Source organism: Ixodes scapularis, unplaced genomic scaffold, assembly GCF_016920785.2.
Source record: "Ixodes scapularis isolate PalLabHiFi unplaced genomic scaffold, ASM1692078v2 PGA_scaffold12__126_contigs__length_90152505, whole genome shotgun sequence".
NCBI lineage: Eukaryota > Metazoa > Arthropoda > Arachnida > Ixodida > Ixodidae > Ixodes > Ixodes scapularis.
The window spans coordinates 22,315,144-22,332,385 of record NW_024609838.1 but is presented as its reverse complement, the minus strand read 5'-3'; the positions used below and the strand labels follow the sequence as shown (position 1 = coordinate 22,332,385).

The 17,242-nt window shown below is 47.3% G+C and overlaps 1 protein-coding gene across 4 annotated transcripts in view; it reads right to left on the bottom strand.

The window, feature by feature from the left end:
- Nucleotides 1-13,618, bottom strand: part of LOC8051085 (actin-binding protein IPP) — a 28,328-nt gene extending 14,710 nt beyond the window's left edge. Inside the window, exons 1-5 of one of the 4 annotated variants that reach the window (XM_029985519.4) lie at nucleotides 13,473-13,601; nucleotides 7,154-7,524; nucleotides 6,693-6,821; nucleotides 4,101-4,457; nucleotides 41-3,424 (exon numbers count right to left, since the gene is read on the bottom strand). In XM_029985519.4, coding sequence (XP_029841379.2) covers nucleotides 2,157-3,424; nucleotides 4,101-4,457; nucleotides 6,693-6,821; nucleotides 7,154-7,514 — 2,115 coding nt within the window. In that variant the 5' untranslated portion in view covers nucleotides 7,515-7,524; nucleotides 13,473-13,601 and the 3' untranslated portion in view covers nucleotides 41-2,156. Of the gene's footprint in view, nucleotides 1-40; nucleotides 3,425-4,100; nucleotides 4,458-6,692; nucleotides 6,822-7,153; nucleotides 7,525-13,180; nucleotides 13,441-13,472 lie in introns of those variants that run through there. The other 3 variants (XM_029985520.4, XM_029985521.3, XM_040504522.2) reach the window with 3 other exon arrangements.
- Between the last annotated feature and the right edge of the window lie 3,624 nt (nucleotides 13,619-17,242).

Sequence of the window (17,242 nt, the reverse complement as noted above, 5' to 3'; positions counted from 1 at the left end):
CCGCACCGAAACATTGTGCTACACTCACTGCATAGAACCACCGGACAAGCCACGCTTCAGAGTAAGGAGGCTCCATTTGAAATTACAGGAAAAGCTTTTTTTCATCCTCCAGAAATGTCAAAACTGTCCACGACAGAGAAAAGCTATACTGCTCCCCGACGCCGTGTCCAAAGATCAGAAAGTAGCATTTTCATGCGGTGACTATCGCTAACTATGTGTGCACCGAGTGCCAAAATGGTGGTGCCCACAAGTTAACCGAGGAACAGAGTGCAGGTACTCTAGGCATAGCTTACTTGGTAGCTCTAGCACTGCCTCTCTAGGAAGCTTGGCCCTGAAGCCAAACACAGCCAATACTGAAGCCGAGGTTTGCGCAGTCCCATCGTAATATCTTGAAGGACCCGGCCCCCTTGTAGCCAGAGCCCAAATGATGTGAATAAGGTGTCAGAATTTCCTTTGGCTTGGAAGTCATGCTCGTTTATACAAAATTTAAAACAAACCAGGTTTTATTCGCGTTCAAAAGCCATGTTTCTACAGCGTGCCCCCGAATCCGGGTGGAGCCTTTAAGTGACTTCATAAATCGGTTTGGCAACGTGTCGCGCTACGCTTTACCACAGAGCTGCATAAGGATAGTGGAAGCACTGCGTCGAAATTTCAAAGAACATACCTAGATGAGTAAAATGTAAAGAGAAAATTAACTGATTTTCCCTACCTACAGTACCAGCCTGCAGTCCACACATACTCCGACGGGTGCAATAGCCGACAGATGGTGGCAGCGGCCCCGGTGCAAGCTTACCAACCGGTTGCACCAAAAGCAGACTTTTTTGTATTAAAAATGGCATGCGCTCAACATTAACTGGCCACAAAACAAACAAAACCGACGGTTCATAGAGTCATGTCAGCTATGTGTCGTATGCTTTTGGCACGACCAAGCGGTAAGCTTGCGACGGGGCTGCTATCTGTTGGTTGTTGTACCAGTCAGAGGGTACGTGGATAGCAGATGGGCACTATAGGCAGAAAGAATCGGTTATAATTCCTTTTACATTTACTCAGGTAAGTTTGTTCTTTAAAATTTACATTCGATGCTTTCACCACTTTCGGACACCTCTGTGGTAAATCATAGCACAATACGTTATCAAGCCAATTTATGTGGTCACTTTAAGGCTTCATCCGGATTTGTAAACATGCTTTAGAATGGCCATGTGGGTAACGGGACAGGGTAGCTTGTATTTCACTATGGGTAATGGGAGTCTGGCTTGATTACCAAATACCAACCCTTCAAGAACACATTAAAGGAAGCCTAAAACGAAAGAGGAAAACTACAGCCAATATGTCTTTTAGGCTTCACAAAAAAATGTACAATAAATGTTTCAAATAATTAAATGAAAAGAATGCAAAAAAGTTCAATTGAAACCATTTTAGACTTTTTGTAGATGAAATCAGAAACATGATTTACCCTGCCCTGGGAACATAAGTTGGCTTGAAGCAACCAATCCGTTTTAAAAGACTGCGCATTCATTGACCTGCTGAATATGCAGGTATGAGGTCATGAGAAAATTTAAGTATTGTTTGCAGAGATAAATACTCAAGACACCAGTACCCTGTCTCCCATCCCTCTGCAATGTCGGCGATAGCAATATTTGGCACGTCGTGCTGGAACAACCGATCGGTCTATGCAAACATGGTTCGACATATTTGCTTGCAGATTCCTAATTGAAATTGTTAGGTGCCATTATTAAGCGAGACAGTGGACAAAGAGCGAAACAGAGCACAATATGCAACTGTCATTGAAACAGAAAAGTTACAAGTTTTACTAGCCAAGAAACAGCAGTTCTCATGTCGTCGGTTTAATCACTGGCGACATATTTCGTGGCACACTGCAGTTAGCACTTCCACTTTTAATGTTTCACAGAGACCAAGCATAGTACACCAAGAAAAAAAAATCACTTATATCAATTGAGATCATTACCTGCTGACCAGAAAAGTGACACCGGAATGTGCCTGTAGGAAAAATTTCTGCTCCTACACGACCAGTCTCCACACCATCCATGCACTTGCGATATGGCTGCCCAAGAACAAACACTTGTCCGTAGCATACATTCACCATTTTTCGCTAAATGAACACACACAATCCGGTGGAGTCACAAACAAGGGCGCGGTCAAACTCGTCCGCCCGACCCCCGACGGTTACAATTCGGGCCAACTCCAAAGCCCGTCTGCACTTCCGTCACACCAGCCGACAACGCCGCCAGCCTCTTCGGCCTCCTCAGGTACTTTCCTTCAAGCGTTCTCACCACTGCCCACAAAGAATCCAGGTGTTCCGCTTCGCCGAGCTGCTCCAAAAACGCTATCGCGACACTCACACCCTCGACAGCTTCCCTCAACGTCAACGACGGCTCCGAGTCGGCATCCGCAGCCTCCGTGCCGCAGTCTTCTTCCTCCTCGCACTCGTCGCTCGCACCCCAGGACGCGTAAGTCTCGAGCTCGTCGTCCACCGCAACGTAGTCCGCCACAGAGACGTCTCCGCAGTCATCAAGCCTACCGACGAGTCGCTGAAGCTCAATCAGCGGGACGTCGCCCTCAGGACTGCCGACCCCACCGCCGTCGTCGTGTTGTGCTGCGAGCTTGGACAAGATCCCCGTGTGCCGCCAGCACTCGCGGATCTTCCGCGGACTCACGCAGCTCCAGGCATGCCCGATCATCTGCAACACTCTCTGCAGCATGACAGCGAGAGGCCTCCCTTCCATTGCACTGGCAATGTAGTGCCGCAAGAGGTCACAACGGTAGTATGCCTTCACCGACGTAAATATCCCGGTTTCGAACGGCTGCTTTGCCGCCGAGCGCGGAGGGAGGTGGTGAACCGATAGGTTTGAAAGTCCCGACGCCGCCACCACCGTGTGGGGCGGCGACCGATCGACCAGAAGCACCGCTTGGCGACCTTGAAGCCGCAGAGATCGGTCGAACTGCTTGGCGACGTCCATGAACACGCTAGCGCTCATCGCACCGCCCGGCGTCCGGCGGTAGTCGCAGTAAAGGGAGGGCGCAAAGCGATGCCCGAAGGACACTCGCTCCGACGCGCCGCAGAGCACGAGCGGTTCTGCCTTGTCCGTTCCCGTCGCATTGCACATGATCACCAGGGTAAGGCGTGGGTGGTCTCGCGTGTCCGTAGGGCATGCGACTTCTGACGGCGCAAGCTCGTAGAAGAGCCCCATCTCGCCGAGGCTGTAGATGTCCTCCGGGTCGTACTTGGAGAGGATTTTCCATAGCTCGTTCCACCCATTGACAGAGTGGACTTGCCCCGTCGTCGGATCGCAGCCGAACGAAGAGAATGGCAACAATTCTGAAGGGTTCTGCGTGCGTGCGAATCCGTGGCGCAGTTTGAAGCGGTGAAGCCATCCACGCGAGTAGCCGAAGTCGTTTGGTATACCTGGGACACAAGAAAAACCCTTCCTGAAGTCGGTCACGCGGCGATTCCTTGCTTCATGCATGCTTCGCCAGGGATCGCCGAGAGATGCCGTTCGGCGAGGAGATGCGAATCTATCAGTCAAGTTAATCGGGAGTTATTGTGGAAAAGCCTTATAGAAGCAAGTTAACCCGATGCTTAGAAACGGTTCGACTGAGCCACTGAGGTATCAACAGACGTCTAAGCAGATGGCACTGCAATTACCACTTCAGCGGCCGTGCTACGTTGCATCATAAATGCCGATGTCTCGGGGTTAATGCAGACCCAAAAAGAACTTCTTTTCGCTCTTCAACTAGAACCATTTTACAAACGTCGAACCACGCTCCGAGAGTCGAACCCAGCAACTGCTCTACAAGTGGCAGCAATCAGTTTAATATGACCAATTATGATACCGTTCACTCCCAAGCTGATGGCACAGCGGGAGCTACGCGCCTGCCGGATCGATGAACTGCTTCTTTCTTCGCACAACCCCGCTCTTTGCACAAGAGTATGGATGCAAGTCTGACCAGATAGCTTCCACAACGCTGCGAGCTTAGCGGTTTTATTGGAGCGCACCTCCTCCCGAACGACACTCCAGATTCGACTGGCGCACCAAAGAAGACCCAGACAGAGACCGAGCCGAACGAAGAAGGGTCCTCACCGAGGCTATCGCCAAGTGTGCGCGCTTTCTTGATGAGCGCGAGGTCGCCGACCGTGCCGCCCTTGGCTCCGACTTCGCTCAGCCACGCCACCAGTGCGGCCTCCAGCTGTGCCTGCTCCCCGCAGCGTGCTCTCGTCAGGTGCTCTCTCTCTACGGTCACCTCCAGCCACTTGGGGGCCTCGCGGAGGATGTCCGACAGCGTTGACTTGGGCACGTCCATGCCCAGGGAGTTCCGGATCCATGCCAGCAAGCTGCTCGGGCTCGCTCGAGGGTGCTCCCGCCTCCACTTGCAAATGTCTCGCTTATCCCCCGCCGTGATTGCCACCCGGCGTCGTTTGGTTGCCGCGGGGCTCCTCCCTGGGAGAGAGGAGCACACGCAACGGCCGGTCTGGGCTCGGTCCGTTCCTCGACTTCCTGCCGACCCCGCGCCGGGTAGCTGCCGATTTGCTGCCGAGAAATTGGTGCCAGCTTTGGGCCACCGGGGACCCGTATCTGAATGTGTGCTTTGCAAAGCCGTCGGTGACGTGCACCAATCGGTTCCCAGCTGGTTACGAGATAACTGCCAGCCAGTTGACCCGGTGCCAGGCAGCTCCCGACTTGTTGCCAAGCAATTCGCGCCGACTAACGGCCGCCAGGGACCCGTATCGGAACTTGGGCTTCACAAATCCGTTGCCAACATGCACCAATCAGTTCCCAACTGGCTGCCAGCCAACCACACGCCAGACACCTGCTGACCAGTTGCCGAACAATTGATGCCAGTCCTGGGCTGCTGACAACCGCATCCGAAAAGAAGCTCCGCAGGCCGGCTGGAGGCAATCCGTGCCAAACAGCTACCGGCCGGCTCTTGACCACAAGCTAGGCAGCTGGCACCAGTCTCGAATCGCTACAGACCTGTATCCAAACACAGGCTTCACAAATCCATTGACGACCTGCACCAATCAGCTCTCAACCGGTCGCTAGGCTACTGCCGGCTAGTTGCTGATTGCTTGCAAGGCATCCCGGCTAGTTGCCGAGCAACTGACGCCAAACGTGGGCCACTAGGCACCCGAATCAGAAAACGGACTCCACAGGCCAGCTGGCAACCCATGCTCATCAGCTCCCTGACTGGTTGCCGAACAGCTTCCAGCCGGTTGCAACGTAACTGCCGATCACGTAGGAACCACTACATGCTAAAATTATAACATGGATTTGGCAAACTTCACGCCAGACACATCAATAAAAGAAGAGGTCCATGCAACTCAGCCCATCAACATGTCGATGCTTGCTTGAAATGTTTCGCCCCAGGCATGTGCCATACTTCATACTTCAGCAGTATTCCACGAAAAAAAAAAATACTCAATGAAGCTGGAAGCGTTCCTTCACATGTTCTCCTCTTCTCTCTTGACCAGGCAAGGAACACTTCAAAATAAAATGAAACTGCAAAAATTTGTGTTTCTTTTCTATTACCACAGTATAAGCAGCTCAGCACATCAGCGAGGGTTTCTTGCCTTCATAATGGTGACTAGGAATACATGTATTCCCATTTTCCTTTCCCTCTTCTTACTACCACAAGACCTTCTCTCTTGCTCCCTTGAAGTTTTGGCATCATAACTCCAGGAAAGTTCTTTTCAGGTGACGTGTGAAGAATGGTGCCTCGTAATTGAAGCGGAAGCAGCGACACTCTAAAAAATCTTGTAATGGCAGTGTCCCATACACTTGAGCCGAAAGGCTTCTCTTTCTTGTGCAAAGGTTATGAATTGGAAGAACACCATTTGCCTGGCGACGTGTGTTCTGTTCGTCAGATTGCGTCGAAGGGTCTGCTGTAACAACACAAATCAACACTCCCGTGTGTCTTGACAAAAAAAGATGCAAATAAGAAAAGTGTGCTGCTCATTTTTAGTTTGAGATCCCCCATTTTATTAAACAAACAAGTCCCCTTCCAATAATTGCGTACAAGTCGGTACACAACATTGCAGACTCTAGACTTTTATTTTTATCCGAGTCTTTGTGATGGTAAAAGAAGTTTGGTTTTGAACGCTCACTCACTCGCTCGCTCGCTCTCTCTCCCTCTCTCTCTCTATTCACCGCACAACTTTATTTTACGAAATCAGTAAAGCTACCTCGTAAACCTTTTTGTCATGCACTTTGCTTCGAGGACATCCAAATCTGGCACACCGAACATCCGCAAACAATTCCGGTGCTCTCGCAACAAAGCAGTTGCAGAAGACGAACATAAAGTAGAGGTCGTAACCAGTGCTGCATAGTAACGGTCGACAAGACTCTCATCCAGGACGCAACAACAGCTGTAATCTATAATCACAGAGAAGATGAGAACGGCAAGGCGTCTCTTTCTGATGCACAGCCTCCAGAACGTGCTCACTGCTTTCCGTCGTGCACAAGGCATGCTCATGCATGTGCATGCCCTGTGTACGACTTCGAGCACGTGCGTGTATGCTCGAAGTTGTCGAGACGCCGAAACGTTTTACGAGGTGGGACGCTCGCGCTGGAGGCAGGACAACCGAAAGGCCTCCCTGCCCTTCTACTCCTGTCGGCAACTGTAGAATCCATAGTCACGCAGTCAAATGAATGAGACGTCCGAGTATGCTGACTCACCCACGCAGTTGGAAGGGTGCAGTTCCTTTTGAAGGAAGTCGCAGCAGGCTTGAACGACGTCCGAGAGACCCAGCATGTTGGACGCCGACAGCACGTCCTGGCAGTTCTCCTGGTTGATCTGGATCTCCCCTGAAATGCGAACAAGAGAGGTTGGATCCAACTCTCCGGTACTCCAGTGTCGTAGGGAATTGTCCGACCAGAATCAGTGTTAAATTGAATTTGTGGGTTTTACGAGCCAAACTGACAAAGGGCACCTGGCAAAGTCCCAGAGGAGGACTGAAGATTCATTTAAACTACCTGGGGACCTTTCTACACTAGAGCAAAATTTCGGTCACTGCCTTCTCCGCAACGAGCCTCCGTCGAATCGCGGACACCACCTCAAACCTGCTGAGGCAGCCGGCTCGGGGTGACGCCACGTGCCGAATCAGGTGTGCGCAAATCTCGAGCAACACAAAACGCACCTTTGTAGATGAAGACTATGAGCTGCTCGAAGATGGACGGCGCGATGCCGTGGATCTCCACTGACTTCTGTTGGCTCTCCTCGAGCCCCGAGCTGAACAGGGCCTCGAAGTAGGGAGAACTCGCGGCCAACACGGCCCGATGCCCGCCAAATGTCTTGCCCTCGAGCAGCAGCTCTACGTCGCAGAACTTGCCCTTGTCGCGCAGCTCACTCAGGTTGCCCAGGAGCCGCGTGCAGTGTTCTCGGCTGCGGACCACTCGCTTCTGCGGACCACCATTCTGGCCTCCGCCATGGCCGCTATTGCGATGGTAGCGACCTCCGCGCCCGCCCCCGCCCCCTCGCGGCCGTGCTGACATCGCCATTGATGCACGCCTAGAAGAGAAGAGGAGTTTATGTGACAACTGTAAACTCTCAAGCAAATGAACACTAATCAGTCAAGTTCAAAGGATAGTTTAAATAGGAGACATGTGCGCCCCTATGGCGGCAGCCAATGTCTCCCATTTTTTCTCCCATCATTATGTACACGACGACACCTGCAGTTCATTTTGCAACACATCTTAACTATTTTCACCGTCCGTCTAGCGGATACATGTGAGAAGGGAGGAAGTACAGAAATCAACGTCAGCCCTGGAGCACATTGAGCCCAATTATTTATGACAACCAAATTTTGATCAGTAATAGTCGCGGAATATTGGAAATAAGTATAGCGCAATGTAAATTTATAATCGCGCATTAAGGATCTTAAGGAATGTAACAAAAATACTAAGCACACGAAGCTACGAGTGTCTTCTGAAAGCATCGTGCTTTGCCTTCATAACAAATTTAAAATAGTCGATTTTGATTATATAGGATATATAAGATAGGTAACGATGTTTAGCTCACATATTATCTGATGCTCGGGATTATGGTAATGTACACTTCAAGGCCCGTTTGCTCGAAGCCAGTTAACTTTAACAGGGGTAAGAAGTTAACAGCCCTTCCCTATCAGGTACCTACAAGTATGTAGCTAAGTTTGACAAGGGCTTAATGAGCGACAGCTCCGTGTTTTATTAAGGGTGGTAGCTGGTGTCACCTACTGGTCGTAGCGGATGTAAGTGGCTTTCGTGGAAAACCCAAGAATACGTGCTACCAGGTTTTCTCGACGCAGCGAGGCATACATTTGACCTTAAAAAGCACTTTTTGTTGCTCGTGGTACAGATGTTGGGTAAGGTAAAACTAAATTAACTCTCGTTTGGAAAATATCTAAATGTTTGGCTGTCTGAAGAGAAGACAAGCCTCGTTAAATTCTTTTTCAAGTTCGAAAGACGATGACGAAGTTCAGTCCTAGAAGCCATGAGGAAGTAGTGAGCTGGTGAAAGGCGGGCGGTACACCGGCAGCATGGTTGGCCAGCATGTACGAACTGTATGTAACACCGTAATAAATTGAAAACAGTGTAATTTGGCTCCAGTGAAAATAGACCTATTACTAAATTACCCAAGCATTGAGGAGAGTGCTGAAAGTGTAATTCTACGCTCCAAGCGCACTGGCCTTCCCCGTATAAAAGATTTGAAGTAAATAATCATATTAAGGCTTTGAAGAATGTGCGTGCAAGGCAATATTTGTTTTAGGCTTTTGCTTTTGAACAGTTACTACTGCAGACGCCAGCCCGTGCAGCGTCTGTAACTACACTCGTAGCATGTGCCTTGGTGCTTGGTAAGTTTTAGCAAAAGTTCTACCGGGACGCTGTCTGCTTCTGTGTGCTATCACTACCCAGCCGATTGAGTCAAGGCAATCCACTATAAGGTGTTTGATCATCGGATCGACTTCGGAAAAGCACACGTGATAGACACGGAGCCACATATTCGAAGACGCCTGTTCTTGGAGTCGTGGCACATCCAGAATACACCGGGGAACATTAACAGGTCCCTCGGGGCCTTACCATCTATTTACGTTCATGGCCTGCGTCACGTTCAGAAAACATCACCTCGGTAGAAGAAGAAGGAGAGGTCGAAGCTCGCGCTGTCCCATTCCATTTTTAGTCACCCCTGAAGAAGGAGTCAAGTCGACCCCGAAACGTTGGGAACTGTTGTTTCTAAACTTTTGGTTTGAGTTTTCTTTTTTTCGAATTGTTCCCCAAACCAGACAGATTTCTGTCGAAGATGTTTACTTTCAGGTGTTTTCACTGGATCGAGACTACCCTGGTGAGAACATATGTAACAGGCAGCTTAAGAGTGCCTAGGGCTCGCATTATGTGATGACGAAAAGAATCCATCTACATGGAAATCACCCAAGTTCAGCATTATTTAATGCCAGATCGCATCAGTTTCAATGAAGATCTCTCTACACAGGCTCATGAAGCAGTGCCCAGCATTCGACATCAGCTAAACATACCAGAGGTCACTTCTCAGAAGCCCTTTAACGCGTTTGGCAAAGTTCATGCAAAGACAAAATTTCAGGCTTCACTTGATGGGCCTGTCACTTATCTCATGTGCTGAGTATGTCGTGAACAAATCTCAGTAAGGAAATAGTTTATACCCTAAGGAAAACATTGTGAAACACTCTTTTTAATGAGTACTTTTATCAGGGCTAATAGTGAAAGAAATTTTTCACCTTACCTAGGATGGAGTATCGAAATACTTCTTCAAAGAAAAGTCCGAGACAATACCACTTAGTACTTTTTTTAGAATAGCTACATTACTATAAAATACATTGCAGTCCCTAAAGTTCACAAAAAGTTGGTGTCTGTGAAAATCAGAAAGTGAGCAATTAATTTTCGACTTCATGTGTTTTTCACGATTCAGCATGTTCATAATCAGGTTGAGAACCTGCATTTTTACTACACATTTACACATTAGTCTATTTTTATGGAAACTAGGGCCAGTGGGTAGTACTGCCGTACACATACCCACTGACCCCAGAGCATCATATATTGTTTCGCTGACGAACCTGACCGAAATTAACGGCGAACATGGCCAGATGCATTGTAAAATGTTTGTAAAAAAAGTTTGTCATTATGACTCGAAACCACTTTTGTGGTTCTCAAGGTGGCCCAATGGCACTGTTTTATTGGTTGTGTGCTATAACGGACACATTTGTATCACAAAATTAGGCGAAAAGACTTAGAACATAAACACGGCCACGAGCGTACTGAAACCGAAACCAGTCAAATTGAAGCCACCCCATGGCTGCAAGTGCACCAGCGCCCCCTATCCACTGGTCGGGTAACCACTGAGATGAAAACGTCTATGCCAAGTGTTTTTATGAATGCTTTCAAAAATTTTCTACAAATAGGGCGGTTTCGAGGAACAACTAAACTCTTTTCAGAAAAAAACTGCCGACCACGGCAAACGTTGGGTATTTCAAAAAACAAAAAAACAGACTAATTAGTGAAATAATTACGTAAATATTTTAATTACCCTTTTTAAGTTGTGAAAATAAACTTAAGGTTCCAATTAGAAACTTGCCGAGCATCATCGAAAACACCTAAATCAGTTAATTTTAAGAAGACTCAAAGCGTGGGGAAAGCCCGGATGATAAGAAAATCATTCGCATTCTCGCACCTCCAGCTTGCAGCACGAGTGGGAACTTTAGCGCATTCCCACATGCTTAGAGTCCTCTTAAAATCGACTGATATAGGGGTTTACAGGAAGCCTAGGCAAGTTTCTTACTGGAACCGTATGTTTGTTTTCACCGCCTAGAAAGTTAATTAGTAAATTCTAGGCGAACGTTTCAATGATTAGTAGGTTTTTTTTGCAATCCCGAGCGTCCACTGTGGCTGGCAGTTTGTTCCCGGAAAGAGTTCCTTTTTTTTTTTTTTCTTCTTCTTTTCTTAACCACCTCACTTGTAGATACTTTTGAAAGTATTTGCAAAAACACCCAGTAGATTCCTCGAAGCAAAAAAGACTTGCCTATTCTTTGTTTCACTCTAGAGGCTAGTTCACGCGCTTGCGTCTGGTTGTACCTGAGCAGGCCGTGCGGCTTCGTGGTCCCTGGTGATCGCTTACGACAAAAAAATGCAATGGTATGCTGGGGCCACATGTAAGGTAACCATGGAACCGCATTTAACTATACATGTCTGCAAGCCCGGTCTCAGGGCGCCACCATCTTGCTTAGTGGGGTGCGCTCTTGGGCGCGGCCATAATTCGATTACAACGCCTTAGCAAGGCTTCGTAATCGAATTGTGATGCGTCCAAGCGCACCCCAGCCAAGTAAGGTGGCAGCGCGCTGAAGCCGTTCTTGCAAACATGTATAGTCAGATAAAACACAAGAAAGATAGTGCAAGGGCGAAAAGGGCAGAAACTAGGAAAGCTGAAATAAAGAGGAGCAACTTCCCTTTTACAACGGCTTTTCTCGTGCACGCCCTTTTCCATTCGCACTGTCTTTCTTACGTTGTATCTGACTACAGAGCGAAGGCTTAGCACTATTTGAGAAATCAAATGTGCATACTACCTACAAGAAATGGTCCTCTATAACATTATAAAAAAAAATAAGGTTTTCGAAGCCCAAAGTAAAAGAATTATGTGCAAAAAAAAAAAAAAAACAGGTTAAATATTATAGTATGCAAAGTGCAAGTGTTCCGGGTCTGCCGATAGACGGCGGGGCAGTGTGTCCTCTTGTAAGAATCACAAGAGACAAGACAGCATAACAAATTCAGTCACAGCAAAGGCGAGTGCATGAACCAGTCTTAATTGTCGGGGTGCGTTAAAAATCTAGGAATACACAAACTTGGACACACATACTAAGGGTACAAGGTCACGGCTCATTCACTGGGCTCTAATGATTTCGCGAATAACAGCCCACAGACAGAAAGCCTACGAACGCCGTGACACTGCACTTTTGACGCTCATAGATGATGGTCCTCATCAGCTGGTAATGCTCGCTGCACTCTGACTTGCAATAAAACAAAGTGTAGACGTTGCTGAAAGCATAAGCAGAAGAACAAACAAAACAACCCGAAAGATCTGTGGTTTCGTCCATCCCTGCGTTTATACTTTCAGCAATGTCCCACTGCCACCAATGTGCTCACTTCCAACTCTGTCTTTCTACATCTCCTTTTTATAGCACTGTTTTTGTTGAGGCCAGCAAAGAACTAGTGGATTGGTGTAGAATTACACACAACAAAGTGGTTTTGCACGCGCAGTTTTTTCCGCCTTCTGTTGCCGTGTGGTGTTGGGTGCATGCGAAGAAAGAGATGACTCAACGTTCCCTTTACACCACAAAGCTCGACATTCTTTGAGGTAAAAAGTCGCAGAAAGTAAACTGCCTGGAGCAATTTCGTGTGAAAACCCCCTCCACAGACGCAGACAAGTTTGCTGGAGAACAGCAACAATAATGAAAGCATGAAAACGAGACAGAGACGAGTGAAATTTCACATTCCGTGTTTTTCTTTCCTCATGCTAACAATGGACCAGTCACGTCATCCCGCTTTCTCATCCACTCCGTCCGTCCTAAAATTTTCCGTTTTAAGTAACCACCGAGAGCGAAGGTAAACCAAGCAGGCGGACGCCAGATTCTGACAACTCCGCAGATATCTACGACTAGCTTCAAACTTGAGCCAAATACGAGATCGGTCGCAACCCACGCTCCTAAAAACAGCAAACACACAATAACGAGAAAAGCAGTGCATGTTTACGTCAAGAACTCTTCTCTCGAGTATTTTTTTTTTTTTTTACCTTTCTCGTTTCCAAGGTTCTAAACGCCTTACACGGCAATCTCAGAGGGCTTTCCACACCAAGAGGCAGTGCGCCGTCCTTCGAAAACCAGTCATGCGAAGAGAATGCGCAAACCGGCTCAAAGTTTACAAACATTGCAAGGACCGGCACTCACGAGAGAGCAGCGGCGACGCTATGCCTACTCGCTTACCAACCTCTGCATTTCGCTCACTCGTTCACCTCAAAACTAAGATAACGAACTGTCAAATATCGCTGCGGGCGAAACTAGTCGCAAAACGTTCCACTACACCTCAAACGCGGCGAAGCACAGTGATCTGATCGTAAACCGATAGAAACGAGGTTTAAGCCGTCAAAGCAGACAAGGTTTAGAACTTACCCTAACGAGGCAGAATCACAGGAAAAAAACGTATCCGAGGCATCCAAAAATCTTATTCTCTCAATGTCAGTCAGAAGTCAGCAGGCTCACTATCGAATGGGCATATTTAGTGCGACAATTTAGGTCAGCTTGACGTAGAACGAGGTAACAGTGGTCGAATCGCACGCACAGCTGACAATTATAAACAACGCGACATGGCGCTCGCTGGACGACTCGGCTCTAGGGTTTGTACACGATTGATTTCATGCACTGAGGTTAGCCTAGGCATGTAGCTGAACACAGGAGCTCTTACCTTTAAATTGCGGCAAATGTCAAGTTGCGTCGTAGGTATTCATGCAACGGAACGTACCGCTCGGAGAAAAAACACAGTTGTTTCCTTTTGCAACTGTTGTCAAATCGTAGCCAATGGCGGCGCGTTGATCCTTGTGGGCTCTGATTGGACGCGCTTGTCACGTGGTTTGTCCATTGTGGCCAAGGAGGAAATCTGGCTACGAGGATGGATTCAGAAAACAGATAGATTGCCTTGAAGGCAGTTTCGGTTTCACGTTTTACAAAGTTTCGGTTTTGCTTTAGGACGTATCTCAACAACCCACCGACGCGCCGAAGTGCAGTCCTCAAGACAGGTCGTGATGTCTCGTGCTTTAAACGCTCCCAAACACAAAAAAAAAAAAAAAAAAAAAAAACGCACGAGGAGCGCAGGAAATGCGCTCCTCATGTCCTCATGCGCATCCCGGCAAGAAAGACTGCATTGCTTAGATCATTTTTTCTCCGCTTTATAAAAAGATATAAAAACGTTTGTCCACAGCTACAATTTGGTACTGGCCGCCAAACCAAACTATGCCAATTGACCCCATAAGTGTGACGCCGCCGCTCCAAACAAACCGTTGCTAGGGGCATTGTAATGGACGAATGCATGGAACCGGATTCCGCTCCGAAAGAACAATCGGTCAAAAATCGGACGTGGAATTTAAATGTCTAAAAGTGTTAGATAAATGAAGCCTAGATTTTACACTTATCACGACAGACGTCTGCCGAGAATCGGCTGTTTGTGAAATATTTTCGGCGCCAGTCCTCGAGACGTGTCGAGATGTCTGTTGCTGAGGACAAACGCATGACAAACCTACACGGAATGACTGAAGTATACTGTCTGCAACGGTTTGAATCATTTGAACAATGATACGACTTTGATTTTGTATTTATTTGGAACATGGCAGGCCTAAGAAAACTGATCAGGTTTATGAAAACGAATTGCATTTGCGTGCGATCTGGGATGCTAGCTGTCTGACGAAAATCATCACACGTGTGGAGATCTGCTAAAAATACCGTGAGAAAAACATCTGATTAGAACATGACATCAAACCGGCGTCGGGCCCTCTTTCTGATTTTGATGTACGTGCATTATGATGAAAGACCAATTATTTGACTCTAACATGATCAATTCGAGACCCCAAGCCTCGATGTTCAGGCTCGCAATATGGGTGTGTTTCAAACCTGCCCTGTAATCATCAAACTAAAAAATAATAATAATAATAATAAGTAAGACTAAAGAGGAACGCATATCCGTGGCTCTAGAAGATTCGAGTCTTTTATTTTAAGTGCAAAAGAGGATAAGGAGGCCAGAATGACCTTGCCTAGTCAGTCTCGCCCTAGCTCACTAATACCCCTGTTACACGGGCACACTTAACTGCGGTTAACTCAGCTTAACTGCTTTTGCGCGGCACCACAGTTACCGCACTATACTCTCTGACAGCTATTTCAGAAGAAGTGAAGAGCGCGCGTGCACTGCTTTGATAGATGCTCAAGATGCTCAAGTGCACGTTCGCCCATAGCTTTGACTGCATAGCCGCAGAATGTTGTCGGCAAGTATTGTGCGCTAACTGCGGCTTAGCCTAACCGCGGTTAAGTGTGCCCGTGTAACAGGGGTATAACACTCTAGTGGGTGTTTCCAATAGCGGCCAAGCTCTTTAAATCGACCGCAAAAATCGGTTTATTAACCTATCATTCTACAATTTTGTGCAGCTTTGCCCATTGGTGGTGCATTCTTTCTATAAAATTTGCAAAGAACAAGCTTACCCGAGGAAAAAGTAAAAAAAAAAAAAAAAAAAGAAGAAGAAGGTTTAACTCCTATGGGAAAAACGCAGCGAAGCCACCGGGCGCCGTTTGGCACGGAAGACTAGAGATGGCGCAAGCGGTCGCAACGCCAACTGCCGCCAACGAACGAGCATACGGCGCCGAGAGCCGGCGTCAAATTGCAGCAGATGATATTTTTGACAGGCAAAACTCTGGGATTGACGGAAAACATATGAACTAAATGAAAATTTGATGAAGTATAGAACATATATATGCAGATATCAGGGTAGTTATAACTTGGGAAGCCGAAACATCAAAACCAGCAGCAATAAAAAGAGGACTTAGGCAGGGCTGCCCATTGTCTCCCCTGCCCTTTGATATACCTCAGTGAAATGGGGAAAAAAATTAGAGCAATGCAATTTAGGATTTGATCTGGCTTAAATGGAGGGAAGGAAAACAGTAAATCAAGTTTTACCATGGGCTGATGTATGCAGATGACATTGTAATTGTTGCAGAGAGTCGAGAGACAATGCCGGGACTGTAATTAGCTTTTGTGGCGGGGAAAGGGATACTTTAGTCCTGAACCTCAGTAGGGACAAGTCTGGGATACTACTTCATAACGACGCGAAGGGAGAAACCCTGAAGATGCATGGCCACTGTCACAGAACATGTAGAAAAGTACAAATATCTGGGAGTATGGTTATATGAAGGAAGAAAATATCTGAATAAACATAAAGATATTGTAATAAACAAGGGGAAAAGAAATTCGGCTATTATGAAACACAGAGCACTACATATGGAACTTTAATAAATACTAAGTTGTGAGGGGGGCATGGAAAGGAGCAATGGTACCATGGGTAGACTTCGGTAATGCAGTTTTGTGTATGAAATCTGAAGTACGGTCAAGCTTAGAGGTAAGGCAAAGGAGTGTGGGCAGGTTAGCTTTAGGGGCGCATGGTAACACACTAAATGAAGGGGTACGGGGGGATAGGGGTTAGGCATCCTTTGAGAGCAGAAAGGCAAAAAATAAAGTAAAGTTGGACCAAGGGCTAACTGATGTGGGGCATATGAGGTGGGCATCTAAGGTATATAAGTTCCTATACATGAAATGCTTGAACACGAATTAGATGAAACAGACTCGAAAGCTCGGAAATATTTTTTTTACAAGCGGGCAGTGAAATGAAGTCAGTAGATGCAGAGAGAGAAAAAGAGAGCGAGAGAGATGTGGGAAGAAAGTATACAGAATACATCAGCTTTAACTATATAGGTTGTCAAAACAAGAAATGAGGTAAGAAACGTTGTGTGATAATTCTCGGGGGAGCTCTTTACTGTTTGAGGCCAGAGCGAAGACTTATAGGGCAAAACTCGAAGACATAGATACAGCTTGTTGCATATGTAGAGTGGAGAGCGAAACTATAGAACACCTAGTTTTGAAGAGGGAGAGGCTTAAACCTGCCCTCCCTGAGGGGGAACAGACGTGCCCTGGGCTTCTGTGGAGAATATGGAAGGGTGGATTATAAAAAAAGTTGAGATAACAAAAAGGAGGTTAGAGCATTCGCGGAGAGGGAGACTAGGGAAAACTCATATTGGTGAAGCAACTAGCACAACTGGAGACAGAAAGAACAGAGGAAAATTGGGATTCCGTCCCGCGTGGCTTCGGCCCAAAGTCTCAACCCTGTCTCTCAGCGGGTCTGGGTTTTGGAAAGAACCCCAACAAGGTTGACCAGAGGTAAATTGGCGACTCCCTCGCCGGGGGGGGGGGGGGGGGGGGGGGGGGAAGGGGGGGGAAAGGGGGGGGGGGCTACGTTTTCCTTTTTTTTATTTTGTATTTGCCCTATCTCTCAAAGGTCAAACGAAACTTCACTGCCAGCCGTTCGCGACGCAATAAATAAAACCCCTAAACACGCCGATGACGTTTATAGGCAGTTTTAGCGCAGCGTTACCAAAGGCTACCGTGAGCACGGTAAAGGGCCGCCCACACTAGCGAGAAAA